This window comes from Ursus americanus, chromosome 2, assembly GCF_024610735.1.
Source record: "Ursus americanus isolate L20-20 chromosome 2, mUrsAme1.1.p, whole genome shotgun sequence".
Classification (NCBI taxonomy): Eukaryota; Metazoa; Chordata; class Mammalia; order Carnivora; family Ursidae; genus Ursus; species Ursus americanus.
The window spans coordinates 103,317,750-103,337,725 of NC_142128.1; the positions used below are offsets into that span (position 1 = coordinate 103,317,750).

A 19,976-nucleotide genomic window follows, 5' to 3' on the forward strand; every position below is an offset into this window, starting at 1 on the left:
AAAATACGGTATCAGGAATAAAAAAATTATTTGATGGATTCAAGAGTAAAGTGGGAAAAGCAGAGTAGATAACTTGAAGACAGTTTCATATACAAACTGAAATACAGAGAAAGAAGTAGGGTAAAAAGAAAATGAATAGATTGTCTGAGATCTGAGGGACAATATCAAACAGTATCATCTATGTGTTTTTAAACTCCTAGAAGGAAAGGAAGAACAGAATGGTGCAGAAGAAATATATGAAGAGATAAAGTCCAAGAACACCACTAAATTAATGAATGACATTATCCCAGAAACCCAAGAAGCTCAGCCGAACCACAAACTGGATACATACAAAGGAAATCACACCTAATCACATAATAAAAGTGCTGAAAACCGAAGATAAAGAGCAAATTCTAAAAGCAGCTACAGATAAAAAGATACATTGTTTATATGAGAACAATGACATGAATAATGGCTGACTTCTTATCCCAAATGGTTAAGAGGCCATAAGATAATGGAACGATGTTTTTATAAATTACTTTAAAAACAACAAAAACCAGCTGTCATCCTATAATTCTGTATTCAGTGAAAAATGTCCCTCAAAAATGAAGGGAAAAAATAAAGACACTTTTATACAGACAAATGCCAAGAAAACTTGTTATAGAAGAAAATTCAAAGACATTCTTCAGGCTGAATGGAAATGAGTTCAGGAAGAACTCTGGATATGCAAACAGAAATAAAGCATACCCAGGAGGGGTGTGTGTGTGTGTGTGTGTGTGTATACACACACACACACACACATATATATATGACTTATTTTGTTATCAGTTGATATTTATATACCTATATATCTTTATGACAATTGACTTTTTAAAAAAGATTTATTTATTTGAGAGAGAGAGAGAGAGAAAGCATGAGCAGGAGGGGTAGGGGCAGAGGGAGAGAATCTCAAGCTGACTCCACGTTGAGTGGGGAGCCTGACTCGGGGCTTGATCTCATGACCCTAAGATTATAAGCCAAAACCAAGAGTCTAACATTTAACTGACTGTACCACCCAGGTGCCTCATATGACAACTGACTTTTTAAAGCAAGAATGTTAACAATGCATTTTGAGATTTATAGCATATTTAGAAGTAAAATATGAGATAAGAGTACAAAAGGTGGGTGGGGTATAAATGAAATCATACAGGTATAAATTTCTTAACACTGTTGTGAAGTATATATTTGAAATGAGACTCTGATAAATTAAAGATGATTATTGTATAGCCAAGTGCAACCATTAAAAAATAGTTTTGAATAAAAAAGAATCAACACAATAGAAAACATAGATACTGAAAAATGCATGATTCATTCAGAAGACAAGAAAAGAGAAACAAAAGAACAAGTGAAGTTGATTGAAAACAAATACCAAGATGGTAGACCTAACTCCAACCATAGCAATAGTTATATTAAATCTAAGTGGACTGAATACTATAACTTTAAGGCACATTGTCACACTGGAGAAGAAGCAAGACTGCAGTTTATAAGAAATATAAAGCCACAGACAGATTGATAGTAAAATGATCAAAAACAACCATACACCATATAAGCGTGAAACACAAGAAAGCTAGCGCATACCCTCTAAAAGAGTTCAAATAGTAAAAGACTGAACACACCAAAAGTTGGTGAGATATGGAACTAAATGAAAAAAGCTGCTTTAAATATTTTATGTCTTAATTACTATGGCTTTATAAAAAAGTTTGATATGTGATAGAAGAAATACTTTGCTACTCCACCCCCTTCCAAACCTCAGCTCTTTACTCTTTCTCATACATTTTATTTTTTTATTTTTATTTTTTTTAAAGATTTTATTTTATTTGACAGAGAGAGAGAGACAGCCAGCGAGAGAGGGAACACAAGCAGGGGGAGTGGGAGAGGAAGAAGCAGGCTCACAGTGGAGGAGCCTGACGTGGGGCTCGATCCCATAACGCCGGGATCACGCCCTGAGCTGAAGGCAGACGCTTAACCACTGTGCCCCCCAGGCGCCCCTTCTCATACATTTTAAAATCAGTGTATTGAGCTCCACAAAGTAACATTGCGATTTTGATTAGAATTGCATCAAATGTATAGATAAATCTGGGAAGAACTGAAAAGCTTATAATATTCTGTATTCGAATCCATGAACTTGATATAGCTATCTATGCAGATCTTCATTAATATTTTTGATAATATTTTATTTTTATCTCAACCAAGATCTTATACACTTTTAGTGGCGTTTATTTTTAGATATCTGTCATTTTTTGTTCTATCTTGAATTTCCATACGACTTTTAGAATCAGCTTCTCAATTTCTATTTATATATGAGAACAATGACATGAATAATGGCTGCCCACTGGGGTTGTTATGATGTGGCTGAATTTCTCAAGCATAGACATCTGAACAGTATAGAGTCTTCTCACCCATGAACCAATCTCTCCATTTAAGTCTTTTATTTCACTTAGTAACATTTTTTAGTCTCTCTATGTGTGTGGTGTATGTGTGGTGTCCACGGTATGTGTATGTGGTATGATTTTTTTAAAGTTTTAATTTAAATTCCAGTCAGTTAATGTACAGTGTAATATTAGCTTCAGGTGCACACTTGCACACATCACCTGGTGCTCCTTAATCCCCATCACCTATTTCACCCATCCTCCCCCCCCACCTGCCCTCTGGTGACCACCAGTGTGTTCTCTGCAGTTAAGCGTTTGTTTCTTGGTTTGCCTCTCTCTTTTTTCCCCTTTGCTTTCTCCCAATGCCTGCTATTTTTGATTGGGGACAGAAATTGTGACTCTTACCTTGTTGAGAGCTGAATATTTTTTATAAATACTCTTCAGTTTTGTTCTGAGATTTAATTAAGTTACTGGGAAACAGTAACTTTTGGGTCTTGTTTTTAAGATTTGTTAGATAGGACCAGAGAAGCATTTAGTCTGGTGATATTTATTCCTCAGTACTGAGGCAAGACTTTTAGAACACTCTACCTAATCCCCCATGAATCACTATGAGCGTTTTCAATTTGGGTGGTTAGAAGAGGTACTATTCCCATCCCTGTGTAAATTGCCAATTCTACTCCCTAGTCCCTTCAGTCATCCTTTTCCCTAGACTGGACAGTTTCCCCACATACATACACTTATTAGTACTCTGCTGAAATATGTGAGGGGAACCCTTTGCACATCTCTGGAATTCTGTGTGCAACTCTTTCATCTCTGATATTCTGCTTTGCAAACTCCAACCACTTGTTCTCTCCTGTCAGCTCCACTTCCTGAACTCAGGGAATCTCCTAAACTCTGCCTGAGTTTCCCATGTCCTTGTTCCATAATCTGGGAACTTTCTCAGGATGTTAATCTGGGACAATTGCAGGTCTCATCTTGATTTACAATGTCTTGAGAGGCATTGTTTCATACATTTTGTTCAGTTTTTTGTTTTTGTGTATCATGTAGGAAGGTAAATATATAGTCCCTGCTTTTTAACTTTATCTTGACCAGAAGTATGTTTCTAATAGAATTTAATGCTATAAATTTCCCTCTAAGAACTGCTTTAGCAGCATTCCATAGAATTTGATACCTTATACTCTTATTTTCATTCAGTTAAAAGACTTTCTAAATTCCCTTGAAATGTCCTATTTAACACAAATCATTTAGAGGTGTATTGTTTAATTTCCAAGAATTGGGGTATTTCCAGATACATTTCTGTTATTGACTTCTAGTTTAATTCCATTGTGGTTAGAGAACATTCTTTAGATGATTTAAATTCTTTCAAATTTGTTGAGGTTCATTTAGTGACTCCATATATGGTCTGTCTTGATAAATGTTCCATGAACACTTGCCAAGAATTTGTATTCCACTGTTGTTGGGTAGAATGTTCTATACATTTTAATCATATTCAGCCAGCTGCTCAGTTCTTCTATACCCTTGCCTATTTTCTGCTATTCTATTTTCAACTGTAATTATGGATTTGTTCCTCTTTTAATTCCATCAGTTTTGATACAGTTTTAATATGTTGTATTTTGATTTTCAGTCAAATATTATTTCTAATTGCCTTGGAACTATTTTTACCCAACGGGTTATTTAGATGTGTTTTTGTAAAATTTTAAACAGCTGAGGGTTTCTACATATCTTTTTAAAAAAACTGATTTCTAGTTTGTTAAGATCAGAGAACATACTTTGACTTCTATTTTTTAAAATATGTTAAAGTTTGTTTTATGTTCTAAAATATAGTCTATCTTGGTTAATATTCCATGTCTACTTGAAAAGAATGTGCTTTCTGCTGTTGATTGGTGGAGTATATTCTACAAATGTACTATGAGATCAAGTTTGTGATAGTATTACTCAGGGGTCAGCAAACTTTTTCTGAAAAGGGCCATATAGTAAATATTTTAGGTTTTGAGCCACAGTCTCTGTTGGAAATTTTCATCAGTGCTGTTGTAGTGCAAAAGCAGGCAGAGATAATACATAAACAAATGAGCATGGCTGTGTTCCAATAAAACCATTTACAAAAAAAGGTGGCAGAGTGGATTTGACTGATGAGCAATAATTTTCTGACCCCTGCTGTTGTTCCTTCGTACATCCTTGGGATTTTGTGTTTGTTTTATCTCTTCCTGAAGAAGGAGTGTGGAAATCTTCCAAAAAATTTGTAGGTTTATCTATTTCTTTTTTCCATTCAATTAATTTTGGTTCTTGTATTTTGAAGATTTGTTGTTAGGTGTATCACATTTAGGATTGTTACATCTTCTTGATGAATTGATTCTTAAATCATTATATAATGTCCCTCTTTATCCCTGATTGTTTTCCCAGCTTACTTAATATTAATAAAGCCATTCTATTTTTATTTTTTAAAAGATTTTATTTATTTGAGAGAGAGAGAGAGAGGGAGAGAGGGAACATGATGGGGGGGGCAGAGGGAGAGGGAGAAGCAGACTCCCTGCTGAGCAGGGGGCCCAACGCAGGACTTGATCCCAGGACCCTGGGATCATGACCTGAGCTGAAGGCAGGCACTTAACTGACTGAGCCACCCAGGAGCCCTATCTTTCTGTTAGTGTTTCCATAGCCTTTTCCAATATTTTACTTTTAATTCAACTGCATCATTTTATTTAAAATTAATTTCTTATAGAATGTATATAGTTTGGTCTTTTTTAAAAAGTCCAATTTATCCATTCATCAGTCGATGGACACTTGGGCTGTTTCCAAAATTTGGCTATCGTAGATAATGCTGCTGTAAACATTGGGGTACATGTATCCCTTTGAATTAGTGTTCTTGTATTCTTTGGGTAAATACCCAGTAGTGAAATTGTTGGATCATAGGGTAGTTCTATTTTTAACTTTTTGGGGAACCTCCATACTATTTTCCAGAGTGGCTGCACCAGTTTGCATTCCCACCAACAGTGCAAGAGGGTTCCCCTTTCTCCACATCCTTGCTCAACACCTGTTGTTTCTTGTGTTATTTTAGCCATTCTGACAGGTGTGAGATGATATGTCAGGGCAGTTTTGATTTGTATTTCCCTGATGATCAGTGATGTTGAACATCTTTTTAGGTGTCTGTTGGCCATCTGTATGTCTTCTTTGGAAAAATGTCTATTCCTGTCTTCTGCCCATTTTTAAATTGGATTATTCATTTTTTTAGGTGTTGAGTCTTATGACTGATGAATGGATAAAGAATTTGTGGCATACACACACACACACACACACACACACACACACACACACACACACACAATGGAAATGGAACATTACTCAGCCATAAAAAAGAATGAAATCTTGCCATTTGCAATGACCTGGATGCAGCTAGAGAGTATTATGCTAAGTGAAATTAGTTAGAGAAAGACAAAAACCATATGATTTCACTCATATGTGGATTTCAAGAAACAAAACAAATGAGCAAAGGGAAAGAAAAGAGAGAGAGAGAGAGGCAAACCAAGAAATGGACTCTTAACTATAGAGAACAAACTGATGGTTATCAGAGGGGATGTGAGTGGAGAAATGGGTGAAATAGGTGATGGAAATTAAGGAATGCATTTGTGATGAACATCAGGTGTTGTATGGAAGGGTTGAATCACTATATTGCACACCTGAAACTAATATCCCACTGTATGTTAACTAATTGGAACTTAAGTAGGCTCCACACCTAGCATGGAATGCAACCTGGGGCTGGAACTCAGGACCCTGAGATCGAGACCTGAGCCAAGATCAAGAGTTGGATACCCAACTGACTGAGTCATCCAGGCACCCCCCACCTAACTGGAACACCAAAAACTTAAAAAAAAATCCACTTTGACAATTGATGCCTTTTTTTTTTTTAAAGATTTTATTTATTTATTTGACAGAGATAGAGACAGCCAGAGAGAGAGGGGACACAAGCAGGGGGAGTGGGAGAGGAAGAAGCAGGCTCCCAGCGGAGGAGCCCGATGTGGGGCTCGATCCCAGAACGCCGGGATCATGCCCTGAGCCGAAGGCAGGCGCTTAACCGCTGTGCCACCCAGGCGCCCCCAATTGATGCCTTTTAATTAGTACTCTAGCCATTTAAATATAATGAAATTATTGATATGTTTCTATCTAGCTCTACCATTTTATTATTTAATTTGTATCCTCTGTTTTTGTTCCAGTGTTTCCCTTTTCTGCCTTCTTTTGGATTTTTTGAAAAAAATATTTTTAGTATTCCATTTTAATTTATATATTGATCATATACTTTTTTAGTGGTGCTCTAGGGGTTACAATTTGTGCCCTTACTTTTCACAACCTACTTAGAATTAATACTTTAACATTTCAAGTGGAATAAAGAAACCTCACTACTCCATAGGTTCCTTTATCCCTCCTCATTTATGTGGTAATTGTCCTATGTCAAGATACATTAAAAGCCCCACCAGAAAATATTTATGTTTTAAGTTTTGCTTTTATACATAGTTACTGTCATACCTAACTTAAGGAACTTAAGGGTTTAAAAATAATCTATTATATTTACCCATTTAAGTACCATTTCTATTGTTCTTTATTGATTCCTGACTTTTTAAATTTTCCATTTCCTTCCCACCTGATAAGCTTCATTAGGCATTTATTTCTTTAAGAACAGGTCTGCTGGTAACAAATTCTCTTAGTTTTCTTTCATCTAAAAATGTCTTTATTTTTCTCAATTCCTAAACGACATTTTTGTCTAGAAATAGAACTCTTTTCCTTCAGCATTTAATATTACTTCATTGCCTCCTGTCACCTATGGCCCCTAATGAGAAATCTGCCATCACTTGGATCATTGTTCCCCTAATATGATATGTCATTTTTCTCCGGGTGCTTTCCAGTTTTTTTCCCCTTTGGTTTTCAGTAGTTTATGAATTTCTTTGCAGTTATCTTGTTTGGAGTTTGCTGAGTTTCATGACCCCATAAGTTTATATCTTTTGCCAAATATGGGAAGTTTCTAATATTTTTTCTACATGATACTCCTTCTCCTCTCCTTCTTAAGACTTCAATGACATGAATGCTAGACCTTTTGGTATCGTCCCACAGGTCTCTAAGACTTGGTTTAATTTTTTAAAAAGATTTATATATTTATTTTAGAGAGGGAGAGAGAGAGAGCATGGGGGCAGAGGGAGAGGAAAAGAGAGTCTCAAGCAGATGCTGTGCTGAGCATGGGGCCTGACATGGGGCCTGATCTCATGACCCTGAGATCAGACCTTAGCTAAAAATCAAGAGTTGGACACTTAACCAACTGGACCTCCAGGTGCCCCAGACTTGGTTCAATTTGACAATTTTTTCTATTGTTTAGATTGGAAAATTTTTATTGATGTAACTTCAGTTTTCTTGGCTGTTTCCTCTGTCATGTCATCTCCATTTTGCTATTGAGCACAACTAATAAGTTTTCAATGCAGTTATTCTATTTATATTTAAAATACCTGGTTTTGATTCTTTAAAATAGTTTAAGCATTCTTGTTCTTGAGGATTGTTTCTTTGAATGTATATAAGTTTAGGTTGACAATAATTTTATTTCAGTTACTTGAGTATTTTACTATCTTCTGGCTTCCACTGGTCCTAATTATTTTATTGCCTTGCTTGTAATTTGTCTTTTCTGTCTGGATACTTTTAATATCTCATTAGTCTTTGACTAACATGCAATTTGTGACTGTGCAATTTCATTATTTTGTGCTAAGTGGGTTTTATTTTTTACCATATCAATTGGCATTTATTAGTATTTCTGGACTGAGAATTGATATCTTTCTTTAAGTCTGAAAAATTCTCAGTTCTTTCCCATCTTTCTAGTCTTTCATTTTGGAATGCTGATTAGATATATGTTGGATATTCTCTTTTCCATTCTTTCTTTTCTCTCCCTTATTCTTTTTTTCTTGTTTTCCATTTTTTTCTCTCAGTCTTTTATTTTGTTTAATTTCATCTTATCTAATTTCCAATGCATTAGTTATCATCGTTGGATCTAATCTTCAATTTGAGCTGTCCATTGAATTTTACATTTCAATTTTCATTAGTTTTACCTAAGCTTATTACTTAAAATGTAATATTTTAACATTTATTTTTATATATGAAAAATTTTGAAATACAATCCACATACAGAAAATAGAATGACTAGAAAAATACACAGCTGGAAGATCTGTGACAAAGCAGAAGTCTTTGTAATGACCTTGGAGATTTAGAAACAGAATATCATCAGAACTCCCAAATGCCACCCATGCTCTCTCCCAGTCACTATGTTTTTCCTTTCCAGCATAACCACCATCCTAAATTTTATAGTAATGACTTTCTTGCTTTTAGTTTTACTAATTGCCTTGCCATTTGGTAGATTCCTTTTTCCCTGTTTTCCATTTATTTACATCTATTAAAGATACTTTATATTTTGTCAAATCCAATACCTAATGTCCTTGCAGGAATGATTCTACTCTTTATTGTTTCTGCTGACTCCCATGGCATCTTGATTCTTTGTGTGTTTTGTCATTTTTTACTGTGAGCTCAATTTTGTCAGAATGTTATCTGTGGGAAATTTTCAAAGCCTGACTTGAGGGTTTATTTCTCCAGAAATTATTGTGTTTACTTATGCTTGGTGCTAGCCTTAACATTTTTTGAACTACACAGGTTCTGGGAATCTGGGCCCCAAAGTCCATGTGGGCTGGTTTCTGATCACAAATTCTAAAGACAGACTTTTCTCCCTTCTAAGAGTTTAAGCTGAGATAGATTTAATTATGTCAGGAAAATTTTTGAAGGTTCTTGTTTTATGAAAAAATTATTATCAGATGCCCTACCTTGTTCAGGCCCAAGGTCTTGTGTCCAAGCACCAAAAGTCTAAATATCTAAGATCAGCACATGGGCTTACAGCAGCTGAGATTTTGGAATTGGTTTATGCCTCTGGATTAGTGATCCAGGACTACCCCATTCCTCTCAGGATTTCCCCTACTTCCATACAGGTCCAGCTATATGCTTTAAAAAAGGTTTAAAGTTTTTATACATCTTAGGTGTTTTGTAATGGAATAGCTTTAGGCTATTTTATTCATTATATTGTCAAAAAAGAGGAGTTAATTCATTTTTGAGAGCACATAGAATCTTTGTTTGGGGAAAATAATTTTTTGGACCTTTTGCCCAAGTCAAGGTAAAACAAAACTCTTACAATATGGCTAAATGACTCTGCATAAAAATATACAAAATTTATTTTATTTCTTTTATTGGAAATGTATCTCTATAAAGAGGCCTCTGAAAAGTTAGGTAGGAAGATGGACTTATTTACAACCATAAATAAAATAACTCTGCAAAAAAGCTGTATAGTATACTCTCATATTTCACTGAATTAAATAATATGGTAAATATATCTAAATGTGTAAGTGTTATATACATATACAGAATCTTTTACTAACCTTTAATAAATATTTGACCCAACACCATTTTCTTGTTGTAATGCCAATAATTCCACTATCAGGAAGATTTTCACTTATTCCCAGTCTTTTGAACTCAGTAAAACTTTTTAGGTAAAGAATACCATTTATTAGAAAAAATATTCCATCCCGTGATAGGCTCACATCAGACACGCTGTGTCTTTCATCCTCAGTCAAAATGTTTGGAGGCACTCTGATTCTGGTCCAAGTACGGAATGAATCATTTGTTTGAAAGGTCTCCATATCGGCTACCACAACAACAGATGAAGGAACACAAGCAGCCCAGGCTGCCATTAACTGACTACCATGTGGTGAAGAGATTGGTAAATATCCAGGAATCTCAGGTATTGTCAACAAAGGAAAGGTCAGCAGGAAAATAAAATCTGCAATAAAGCAATCTTGAAAAGCCACTTGATTTCCTTTAATCTCCTTTAGCGCATCATCATATGTCATTGGTATCAAAACATGCCAGGTCCTAAGAAGAAAAAAATAGAAAATAGGAAAATAAAATTGTATCCCTCTCTTCTCTCTTCCATCTTGTACATTGTTGACATTTATCATCTTTAAAATTTTTTTTACTTTTATCCGTGTAAATCTGGGCTAAACAAATCATATAGCACTAAAATGCTATCTTTGCCCCATTTCTCCTCATTCTTCACTCTTGTTCCCAAAGGAAAATAATCTTGACTCTTATAACTCTTTCATCTGCAATGTGTCTCCAAACTCTCAAATATTCTTATGCATCTCTTAACATAAGATTTTTACACATTATATATTGGCTGCTTATATGACAGATGATGTATTTCTCATAAAATATAACTACCCATACATCTTTTCTCCCAGTAGCACAGTGTTTAGTGAAATCTACAGTGTTTACATTGTTTTACTATGTAAATATTGTTTACTACTGTGTCAGTTATTTTACTATAATTACATTTTCATATACACATATATATATTCATGACATCTCTCCTAGAGTTAATAAATTATTTCATTTTGAAAATTTGTTGTTTCCCAAGTGTTCCAATAGGTAATGTGGTACTTCACAATATTTTCCATGTGGTAAATGCAGAAGTGATCTAGTACTTGTTTCACTTCATTACTCTTTGGGCTGAAGCCACCACTTACCGGATCCAGTGTTTTGTTCTTTCTTGTTTTGCTAAAGCACATTCTTCAGTACCTCTTTGTGAAAGTATATATGAACAGAAATTTTTGAGACCCTGAGTATCTGAAAATATTTTACACACCTGCTGGATAAATTGGCTAGCCAGAGACTTCAGAAATCTGAGGGCACTTTCTCCGGTCTTTTTGTATTAAAGTTGCCTAATGAAAAGTCAGATGATACATTGATTCTTGTTATTGTTTAAATGGGTTGCCTTTTTATAAGTTTTAGGATCTTCCCGCTTTCTCTTGGTATTCTAAAATTTGACAGGGCTGGGTCTATCTTTTGAGTGGACATACAGAGGAATTTGTGAAAATAATGATTTGCCCATGTATCTCAGAAGTTATGAAAAATTCCAAGGAGAGTTTCTCATCAGGGCAATCCAGGAGACATCAGGTTGTAGATGTTCAGTAAATGTCTCCTGAAACATTACATATTTCCTCTTTCCTCTGTGTATATATACTTGGGTGATGGCATTCTGCCCACTCAGAATGTGGTCCTGGCAGGTCAGGGGGACCCATGTTAGGCAGCTGTAGTGTTGTCACCAAACCTCTGTGCCCTAAACCATGCCACCATGAAATGCAATGCAATTACTGCTGTTTGCAAGCCACACTACTTACTCTATAACATCATTTTCAAGTACAGTTTCTACAATTATCAGTGCCATTTTTTACATTGTCCACTGGCTATATGACAATCTCACATATGTGTAGTTACATAATGAGGTATTGGTGACTCTTTTGTTTGGATGGAGAACTGTTTATCTACAAGGCCTAGAAAGGAGCCAACACTCAAGGCCTGGTCAGGACATACTGAGCATTTCAATTTTCCATGTCTATCATTTTGTTTTCAAGTGTTTGATTTTTTTCATCGTGATTATACACTTTTCAAAATTCTTTTACTTCTTTCCCATCTTATAACATCTTAGTTTTCTTTTATGTATATAATATCTTCTATTTCTGGGAAGATGTTATTTATGCTTTTTTGGATCTTTTCTTTTGCTCCCTGCTATGTTTTGTTTCCTCTGAGTTCCATTGTTCTCTTTATTAATTTAGGAGTCTGATGTTCATGTTGAAGTTTTCTGTAATTCTCTGGTAGTCTTCGGTTTTCCTTTAATATATAAGAGAGAAGTTGTAACAAGTTGTGTGTCAGTTCTTAGGGATACTTCTCTCTCCTTCTGTGCTCCATTGTGCTTCTCCCCTTCTGACTCCAAATCTTTTAAGTAGGTCTGATCAGCTAATGTAAAGAAAAATCCTCTTCTATCTTGCCAGGAGGATATATGTTAGGTTTCCATATGCAGGGAGCAGAGCTGGAGGAAAGGACTGAAGGCACACTGGAGGGTTCCCATCACTTTAGAATTCCCTCTGCAAGCTCTTAATTAGCACAATTTCATGCTCTGCTACATCAGATACCACTTCTCTCTCAGCTTTCTACTTTCTGTTCTTGCTTCCCTTCCCATCGCTTCTCCTTGTAGGCTTGCAACTATCTTAGTGAGATAATGGGAGAGAATAGAGATAAATAAATGCATTTAATCTGCCATGTTCTGCTTAGAAACATTGGTGGCCCCTTAATTATATCCAGGAAAAAAATTCAAGCTATTCCAAATGATTTTCAGGGAATTTCCATATTTTTTCCCATTTAATTTCACTTGCCATATTATATTTCAGGTGTGTTCTTCCTGTTTGCCTACCAAAACTATTTGTGTTCTTACTCTCTCTTGGAGTGCCCATTCTGTCTTCCCTATTATGTTCCACTGTCTTTTAAGTTCTGCCCAGAACTATCTCTTCTATTTTGCTTTCTTGTTTTACCACAAAATGTATCTTTTTTAAGGATAACTTTTTCTAAACCCAGATTAGTCAATCAGGTGGTGGTATTTTATGGCATCCAAGACAATAGTTTTAAAAAATGAACCTCTGAGGTTCTCTATATATGAATGTTTTCTTTGTGTTTCTTTTAAAATACCACTTATTTAATAACTTTATTACTAATGTTTCATTTATACAAAAGAGTATATGACACACACACACACTTAAAGAATAGTACTAAGATGAACACCTGTGTACTAATCACCTAGATCAAGAATCAGAATGTTACCAATACCTTAGAAATGTCCTATGCCTTTCCTTCCCCCATCCCCACTTGCTTACACATAATCACTGGCCTGATTTTGTGTTTGCATTTGTGTTCACACTCCTGTGCTTTTTAAAAACTAGTTTTGGGGGGCACCTGGGTGGCACAGCGGTTAAGCGTCTGCCATCGGCTCAGGGCGTGATCCCTGCGTTATGGGATCGAGCCCCACGTCAGGCTCCTCCACTATGAGCCTGCTTCTTCCTCTCCCACTCCCCCTGCTTGTGTTCCCTCTCTTGCTGGCTGTCTCTATCTCTGTCGAATAAATAAATAAAAATCTTTAAAAAAAATAATTAAAAACTAGTTTTGGGGCTCCTGGGTGGCACAGCGGTTAAGCATCTGCCTTCGGCTCAGGGCGTGATCCCGGCGTTATGGGATCGAGCCCCACATCAGGCTCCTCTGCTGGGAGCCTGCTTCTTCCTCTCCCACTCCCCCTGCTTGTGTTCCCTCTCTCGCTGGCTGTCTCTATCTCTGTCAAATAAATAAATAAAATCTTTAAAAAAAACTAGTTTTGCCACAAATATGTCTTTTTAAACAATATGGAACTGCAAGGAGAAATAGAAAAATCCACAAGTATAGTTAGAGATTCAAAACTCCTCTTTCAGTAATTGACAGATCCAGCAGGCAGAAAATCAGTAAGGACATAACTGAACAGCACCATCAATCAAGTGTATCCAACTGACATTTAAAGAATATCTCATCCAACAACTGCAGAATACACATTCTTCTCAAGTTCATATAGAACATTGACCATGACACACCATATACTGGGTCATAAAACACATCTTAAGAAATTAAAAAAAATAGAAATTATACAAAATATGCTCTCAAAATACAATGTAATTAAGCTAGAAGTCAATAACAGAAAGATAGCTGGAAAAATCCCCAAAGATTTGGAGCTTAAACACTTCTAAATAACACATTAGTCAAGGAAAAAAATTTCAACCGAAATTTAAAAATATTTTGAACGAAAAGAAAATGAAAAATGTTTTGAACAAATGAAAAAAAAACACAGCTTACCAAAATTTGAAAGCTGCAGTGAAAGCAAGGCTTAGAGGGAAATGTATGGCATTAAATGCATATATTAGAAAAGAAGAAAGATCTAAAATCAATGCTCTAAGCTTCCACCTTAGAAAACTAGAGAAAAAAAAGCAATACAAACCTAAAGGAAATGGAAGAAAAAAAATTGCAGCAGAAATCAGTAAATTGAAAACAGAAGAACAACAGAGAAAGATGCCCTAATACCAAAACCAGATAAAGACATTACAGGTAAAGTTGCAAACCTTTTGAATTCAACAATGTGTAAAAAGAATTATATACCATGGCCAAATGGGATTTATTCCACTTATGCAAGTGTGGTTCAACATTAAAAATCAATTAATGTAATCTACCACACCAAAGGTTAAAAAAAGAAAAAGCATATAATGACATCAGTAGATGCAGAAAAAGCACTTGACAAAATCTCACACCTATTTATAATAAGAACTCTCAGATAACAAGCAATGGAGGGGAACTTTCTCAACTTGACAAAGGAGCATCTACAAAAGCCATGCAAAAAACTTAATAATGAGAAACTAGATCCATTCCTTTTATGAACAAGGCATAGATGTCTCCTCTTACCCCTCCTATTCAATATCACACTGGAAGTGTCTACCATAATAAGATGAGAAAATGAAATAAAATGCATACAAGACAGAGAAGAAAGTAATAAAATGTTCTTTTCTTTTTTTACATTTAAAACATTAAAAAAATTAACATATAATGTATTATTTGTTTCAGGGGTACAGGTCTGTGATTCTTCAGTCCTACACAACACCCAGCACTCACCACAACACATACCCAACCACCCCACCCCCATCCCCCTCCACTCCAGCTGACCCATTCATTCTTTAGTAGGATGCTCTTTAGTCTCCATGGATTTGAATTCTTTCCAACTTTCCTCTTGTGATTGAGTTACAGTTTCAAAGCACTGTGGTCCAAAAATATGCAGAGAATGATCCCAGTCTTTTGGTACCAGTTGAGACCTGATTTGTGACTCAGGATGTGATCTATTCTGGAGAATGTTCCATGTGTACTCAAGAAGAATGTGTATTCTGTTGTTTGGGATGGAATATTCTGAATATATCTGTGAAATCCATCTGGTTCAGTGTGTCATTCAAAGCCCTTGTTTCCTTGTTGATCTGCTTAGATGATCTGTAAATTCCAGTGAGGGGGATGTTAAAGTCCCCTACTATTACTATATTATTATCAATACGTTTCTCTGATTTTGTTATTAATTGGCTCATATAATTGGCTGCTCCCATGTTAGGGGCATAAATATTTACAATTGTTAGGTCTTTTTGGACAGACCCTTTATGATATAGCGTCCTTCCTCATCTCTTCTTACAGTCTTTGATCTAAAATCTAATTTATCTGATATAAGGATTGCCACCCAGCTTTCTTTTGATGTCCATTAGCATGATAAATGGTTTTCCACCCCCTCACTTTAAACCTGGAAGTGTCTTTGGGTCTAAACTGAGTCTCTTGCAGACAGCATATCAACGGGTCTTGCTTTTTTATCCAATCTGATGCCCTGTGTCTTTTGACTGGGGCATTTAGCCCATTTATGTTCAGGGTAACTATTGAAAGATATGAATTTAGTGCCATTATATTGCCTGTAAGGTGACTGTTACTGTATAGTGTCTCTGTTTCTTTCTGGTCTGTTACTTTTGGACTCTCTCTTTGCTTAGAGGACCCCTTTCAATATTTCTTGTAGGGCTGGTTTGGTGATCACAAATTGTTTTAGTTTCTGTTTGTCCCAGAAACTTTTTATCACTCCTTTTATTTTGAATGACATCCTAGCTGGATAAAGTATTCTTGGCTGCATATTTTTCTTGTTTATACCCTGAATATATTATTGCCAGTCCTTTCTGGCCTGTCAGGTCTCCGTGGATAGGTCTGCTGCCAATTTAATGTTTCTACCCTTGTAGGTTACAGATCTCTTGTCCTAAGCTGCTTTCAGGATTTTCTCTTTGTCTCTGAGATTTGTAAGTTTCACTATTAGATTTTAGGGTGTTGACCTATTTCTATTGATTTTGAGGGGGCTTCTCTGTGCCTCCTGGATTTTGATGCCTTTGTTTCCTTCCCCAGATTAGGGAAGTTCTCACTATAATTTGCTCCAATATACCTTCTGCCCCCCTCTCTCTTTCTTCTTCTTCTGGGATCCCAATTATTCTAAATTTGTTTCACTTTATGATATCACTTATCTCTCGAATTCTCCCCTCGTGATCCAGTAGTTGTTTATCTCTCTTTTTCTCAGCTTCTTTATTCTCCATCATTTGGTCTTCTATATCACTAATTCTCTCTTCTGCCTCTTTTATCCTAGCAGTTAGAGCCTCCATTTTTGATTGCATCTCATTAGTAGCCTTTTTTATTTCAACTTGGTTATATTTTAGTTCTTTCATTTCTCCAGAAAGGGATTCTCTAGAGTCTTCTATGCTTTTTTCAAGCCCGGCTAGTATCTTTATAATCGTTATTCTGAACTCTAGTTCTGATATCTTACTAATGTCCATTTGATTAGGTACCTAGCAGTCAGTACTGCCTCTTGTTCTTTTTTTTGAGGTGAGTTTTTCCATCTTGTCATTCTGTCCAGAGAAGAATAAATGAACGAGAGAACAAAATACTAAAAAGGCAACAACAACCCCAGAGTAATATACACTATACAAATCAGAAGAGACCCAAAACTGGGGGAAAAAAAGAATATAATCAGACAGGTGAGAAGACTAGAGCAATATGCTGGATTCTGTCTGTATTTTGGTCTGTTTTTTAGAAAACTAGATTCCAAAATTGTAAAGAAAGAAAAACTTGTATACATACAAAAATAAAATTAAATACAATGAAAGGATAGAATGTAACTGTAAAAATGGAAATTAAAAAACAAGAAAAAACAAAAGAGAAACAAACAACAACAACAACAAAGGAAGTGATATAAACAGACAGCTGAATAGAACAATCATTATCACCTGAGTGTATTTTGGTCGGTTTGTTAGAAGAAACAACATCTCAAAATTGTAAAGAAAGAAAAGCTTATATATACAAAAATAAAATTAAATACATTGACAGGATAGAATGTAACTATAAAGATGGAAATTTAAAAAGACATTAACAAAACAAAACAAAACAAAGGAACAAGAGAGAGAGGGAAAAAAAAGAGAGAATATAATCAGGTGGGTGAATAGAACAGAGCCATACACTCGATTTTGGGTGTATTTTGGTCTGTTAGAAGAAACTGCATCCCAGAAATTTAAGGAAAAAAAAGCTTGTGTATATATATATATATATATATATATATATATATATATATATATATACACACACACACACACACAAAAATAAGGTTAAATACAATGAAGGGATAGAATAGGAGTGTAAAAATGAAAATTTAAAAAGATTTTTAAAAAGTAATTGATAAAAACTTGGTTGAAAAAAGGAAAGAAGAAAAATTTTTTAAAAAAAGAAAGGAAAAAATAAAGACAATTTAAAAAATTAAAGTTGAAAGACTAAAGAATCATGGGGAAAAAGCCATGAATTCTATGTGCTGTATTCCTCTAACGTTGGAGGTTTACAGTTCTCATTGATTGGTATACTTAGTCTTGGCTGGATATTCTTGCTGATCTTCTGGGGGAGGGGCCTGTTGTGTTGATTCTCAAATGTCTTTGCCCCAGGCAGAATTGCATGGCCCTTGCTAGGGGCCAGGCTAAGTAATCTCCCCTTTTTTGCTTTATGTGGCTTTTGTTCCCTAAAGGCTTTCCGGCAGCTTTAGAGGATGAGAAAGAAAATGGCAGCCTCCCAGTCTCTGACCCTGCAGCCAAAAGCTCCGGGCCCACTCCTCAGTGAGCTCTCCGAGAAAAGCAGTCAATCACTTCTGTCTCCCTAGTCTCCGGCTACACTCCATTCTCACTGGCCTGGGAGGGAGAGTTTCTATATCAGGCACATGACCCAAACCCAGTGGACTCCCGTACTGCTCCTCCTGGGGGAGGTAGGGGAGTCTTCCCAGTTCTGCTGCTTGCTGGGCCCCTGCTCAAACAGCAGTGGCCCGACTGTGCCATGGATCACAGTTTATGGCAATCTCAAGCTGAGAGCCCACTTCTGGGCTCACTCTTTGCAGCCAGCTTCCCTGCTCTGATACCTGGGAACTCCGATACCCCTAGTGAGGGTTCCACCCCCCCCCCCCCCCCCACTTAGCTGCCCGAGCAAAATCCCTCACCCGAGCAAAGTTCTAAAAGAACAGAGGGACAAAAAAGACATGAGAAATATAGAAAGAGAAACTAAAATGGCAGACATAAATCCAACTATATCAATAATAACATTAAATGTGAGTGTACCAAACAGTGTAATCAAATGGCAGGGATTATCAGACTGAAAACAAAATAAGTTCCAATTATACATTGTCTATAGGAGATACACTTAAGATTCAAAAATACAAATATGTTGAGGGGTGCCTGGGTGACTCAGTCAGTTAAGCATCTGACTTTGGCTCAGGTCATGATCTCAGGGTCCTGGGATGGAGCCCCATGTTGGGCTTCCTGCTCAGTGGGGAGTCTGCTTCTCCCTCTCCTCTGTCCCTCCTCCTGCTTCTGCACGCTTTCTCTCTGTTTCTCAAATAAATAAATAAATAAATAAATAAATAAAATCTTTAAAAAAATACAAGTATGTTGAAAATAAAGTGTAAAAAATATATTACGCAAAGTCAACCATAGAAAGCTGGAATGGCTATAGTAGTATCAGAGAAAATAACTTTAAAGCAAAAATAGTACAAAATTAAAGAACATTTTATAATGTCAAGATAGTCTGTCATCCATCAGGAAAGTATAATAATTATAAACATATTCATCTGACAACAGAGACCCAAAATACATGAAATAAAAACTGACAGAATGAAGGGGGAAATAGACAATTCAACAATAATAGTTGAAGACTTTGATATACCACTTTCAATAATGGGATAGAATAACTAGCAAAAGATCAACAAAGAGATAGAACACTTAAACAACACCCTATACCAACTAGACCTAACAGACCTCTACAGGACACTCTACCCAACAATGGCAGACTATATGTTCTTCACGAGTGGACAAGGAAAATCCCCCAGGGCAGATTGCATGTTAGGCCACAAAATGAGCTTCAATACATGTAAGAGAATTGAAATCACACAAGATATTTTCTCTGACAACAAAGAAATGAAATTAGATACCATATGACTCACAATTTCAATCTTAGGTATACACCAGGAGAAATAAAAACATTATGTCTACACAAAGAGTTATAAATAAATGCTCACAGCAGCACTATTCATAATAACTGAAAGTGGACAAAATCAAAATGTCCATCAACTGAAGAATGAATTTTTTAAAAAGTTAGCATATCCATATAATGGAATATTATTTGGCAATTTTTATTCCTTTTTAGGAATGGAATAATGATACATTCTACAACATGAATGAACCCTGAAAACATTATGCTAACTGAAAGAAGCCAGTCACAAAAGACCATATATTGTATGATTCTCTTGATATGAAATATCCAGAATAGTCAAATTCATAGAGACAGAAAATAGATTAGTAGTATCAAGGCTGGGAGGAGGAGAGAATAGGGTTTCTTTTTGAGTTGATACGGATGTTGTAGAATTAAACAGTGGTGATAGTTCCACAACTCTGTCAATATACTAAAAGCCACTGAATTGTACACTTTAAAAGAGTGAATCATGGGTATATGAAGCTCCATAAAGTTAACACTAGAGAAGAAACAAATGGTACCTATAAACTTCCGACCTGTCTGCTAAATCAGACAAGCCTTTAGTTG

At 35.7% G+C, this 19,976-nt stretch overlaps 1 protein-coding gene across 1 annotated transcript in view; it reads right to left on the bottom strand.

Moving 5' to 3' along the window:
• Window positions 1-19,976, bottom strand: part of CATSPERE (catsper channel auxiliary subunit epsilon) — a 168,768-nt gene that overhangs the window by 62,981 nt on the left and 85,811 nt on the right. The window contains exons 9-10 of the mRNA XM_045796212.2: window positions 9,826-10,322; window positions 2,660-2,666 (exon numbers count right to left, since the gene is read on the bottom strand). Coding sequence (XP_045652168.2) covers window positions 2,660-2,666; window positions 9,826-10,322 — 504 coding nt within the window. The remainder of the gene's footprint in view (window positions 1-2,659; window positions 2,667-9,825; window positions 10,323-19,976) is intronic.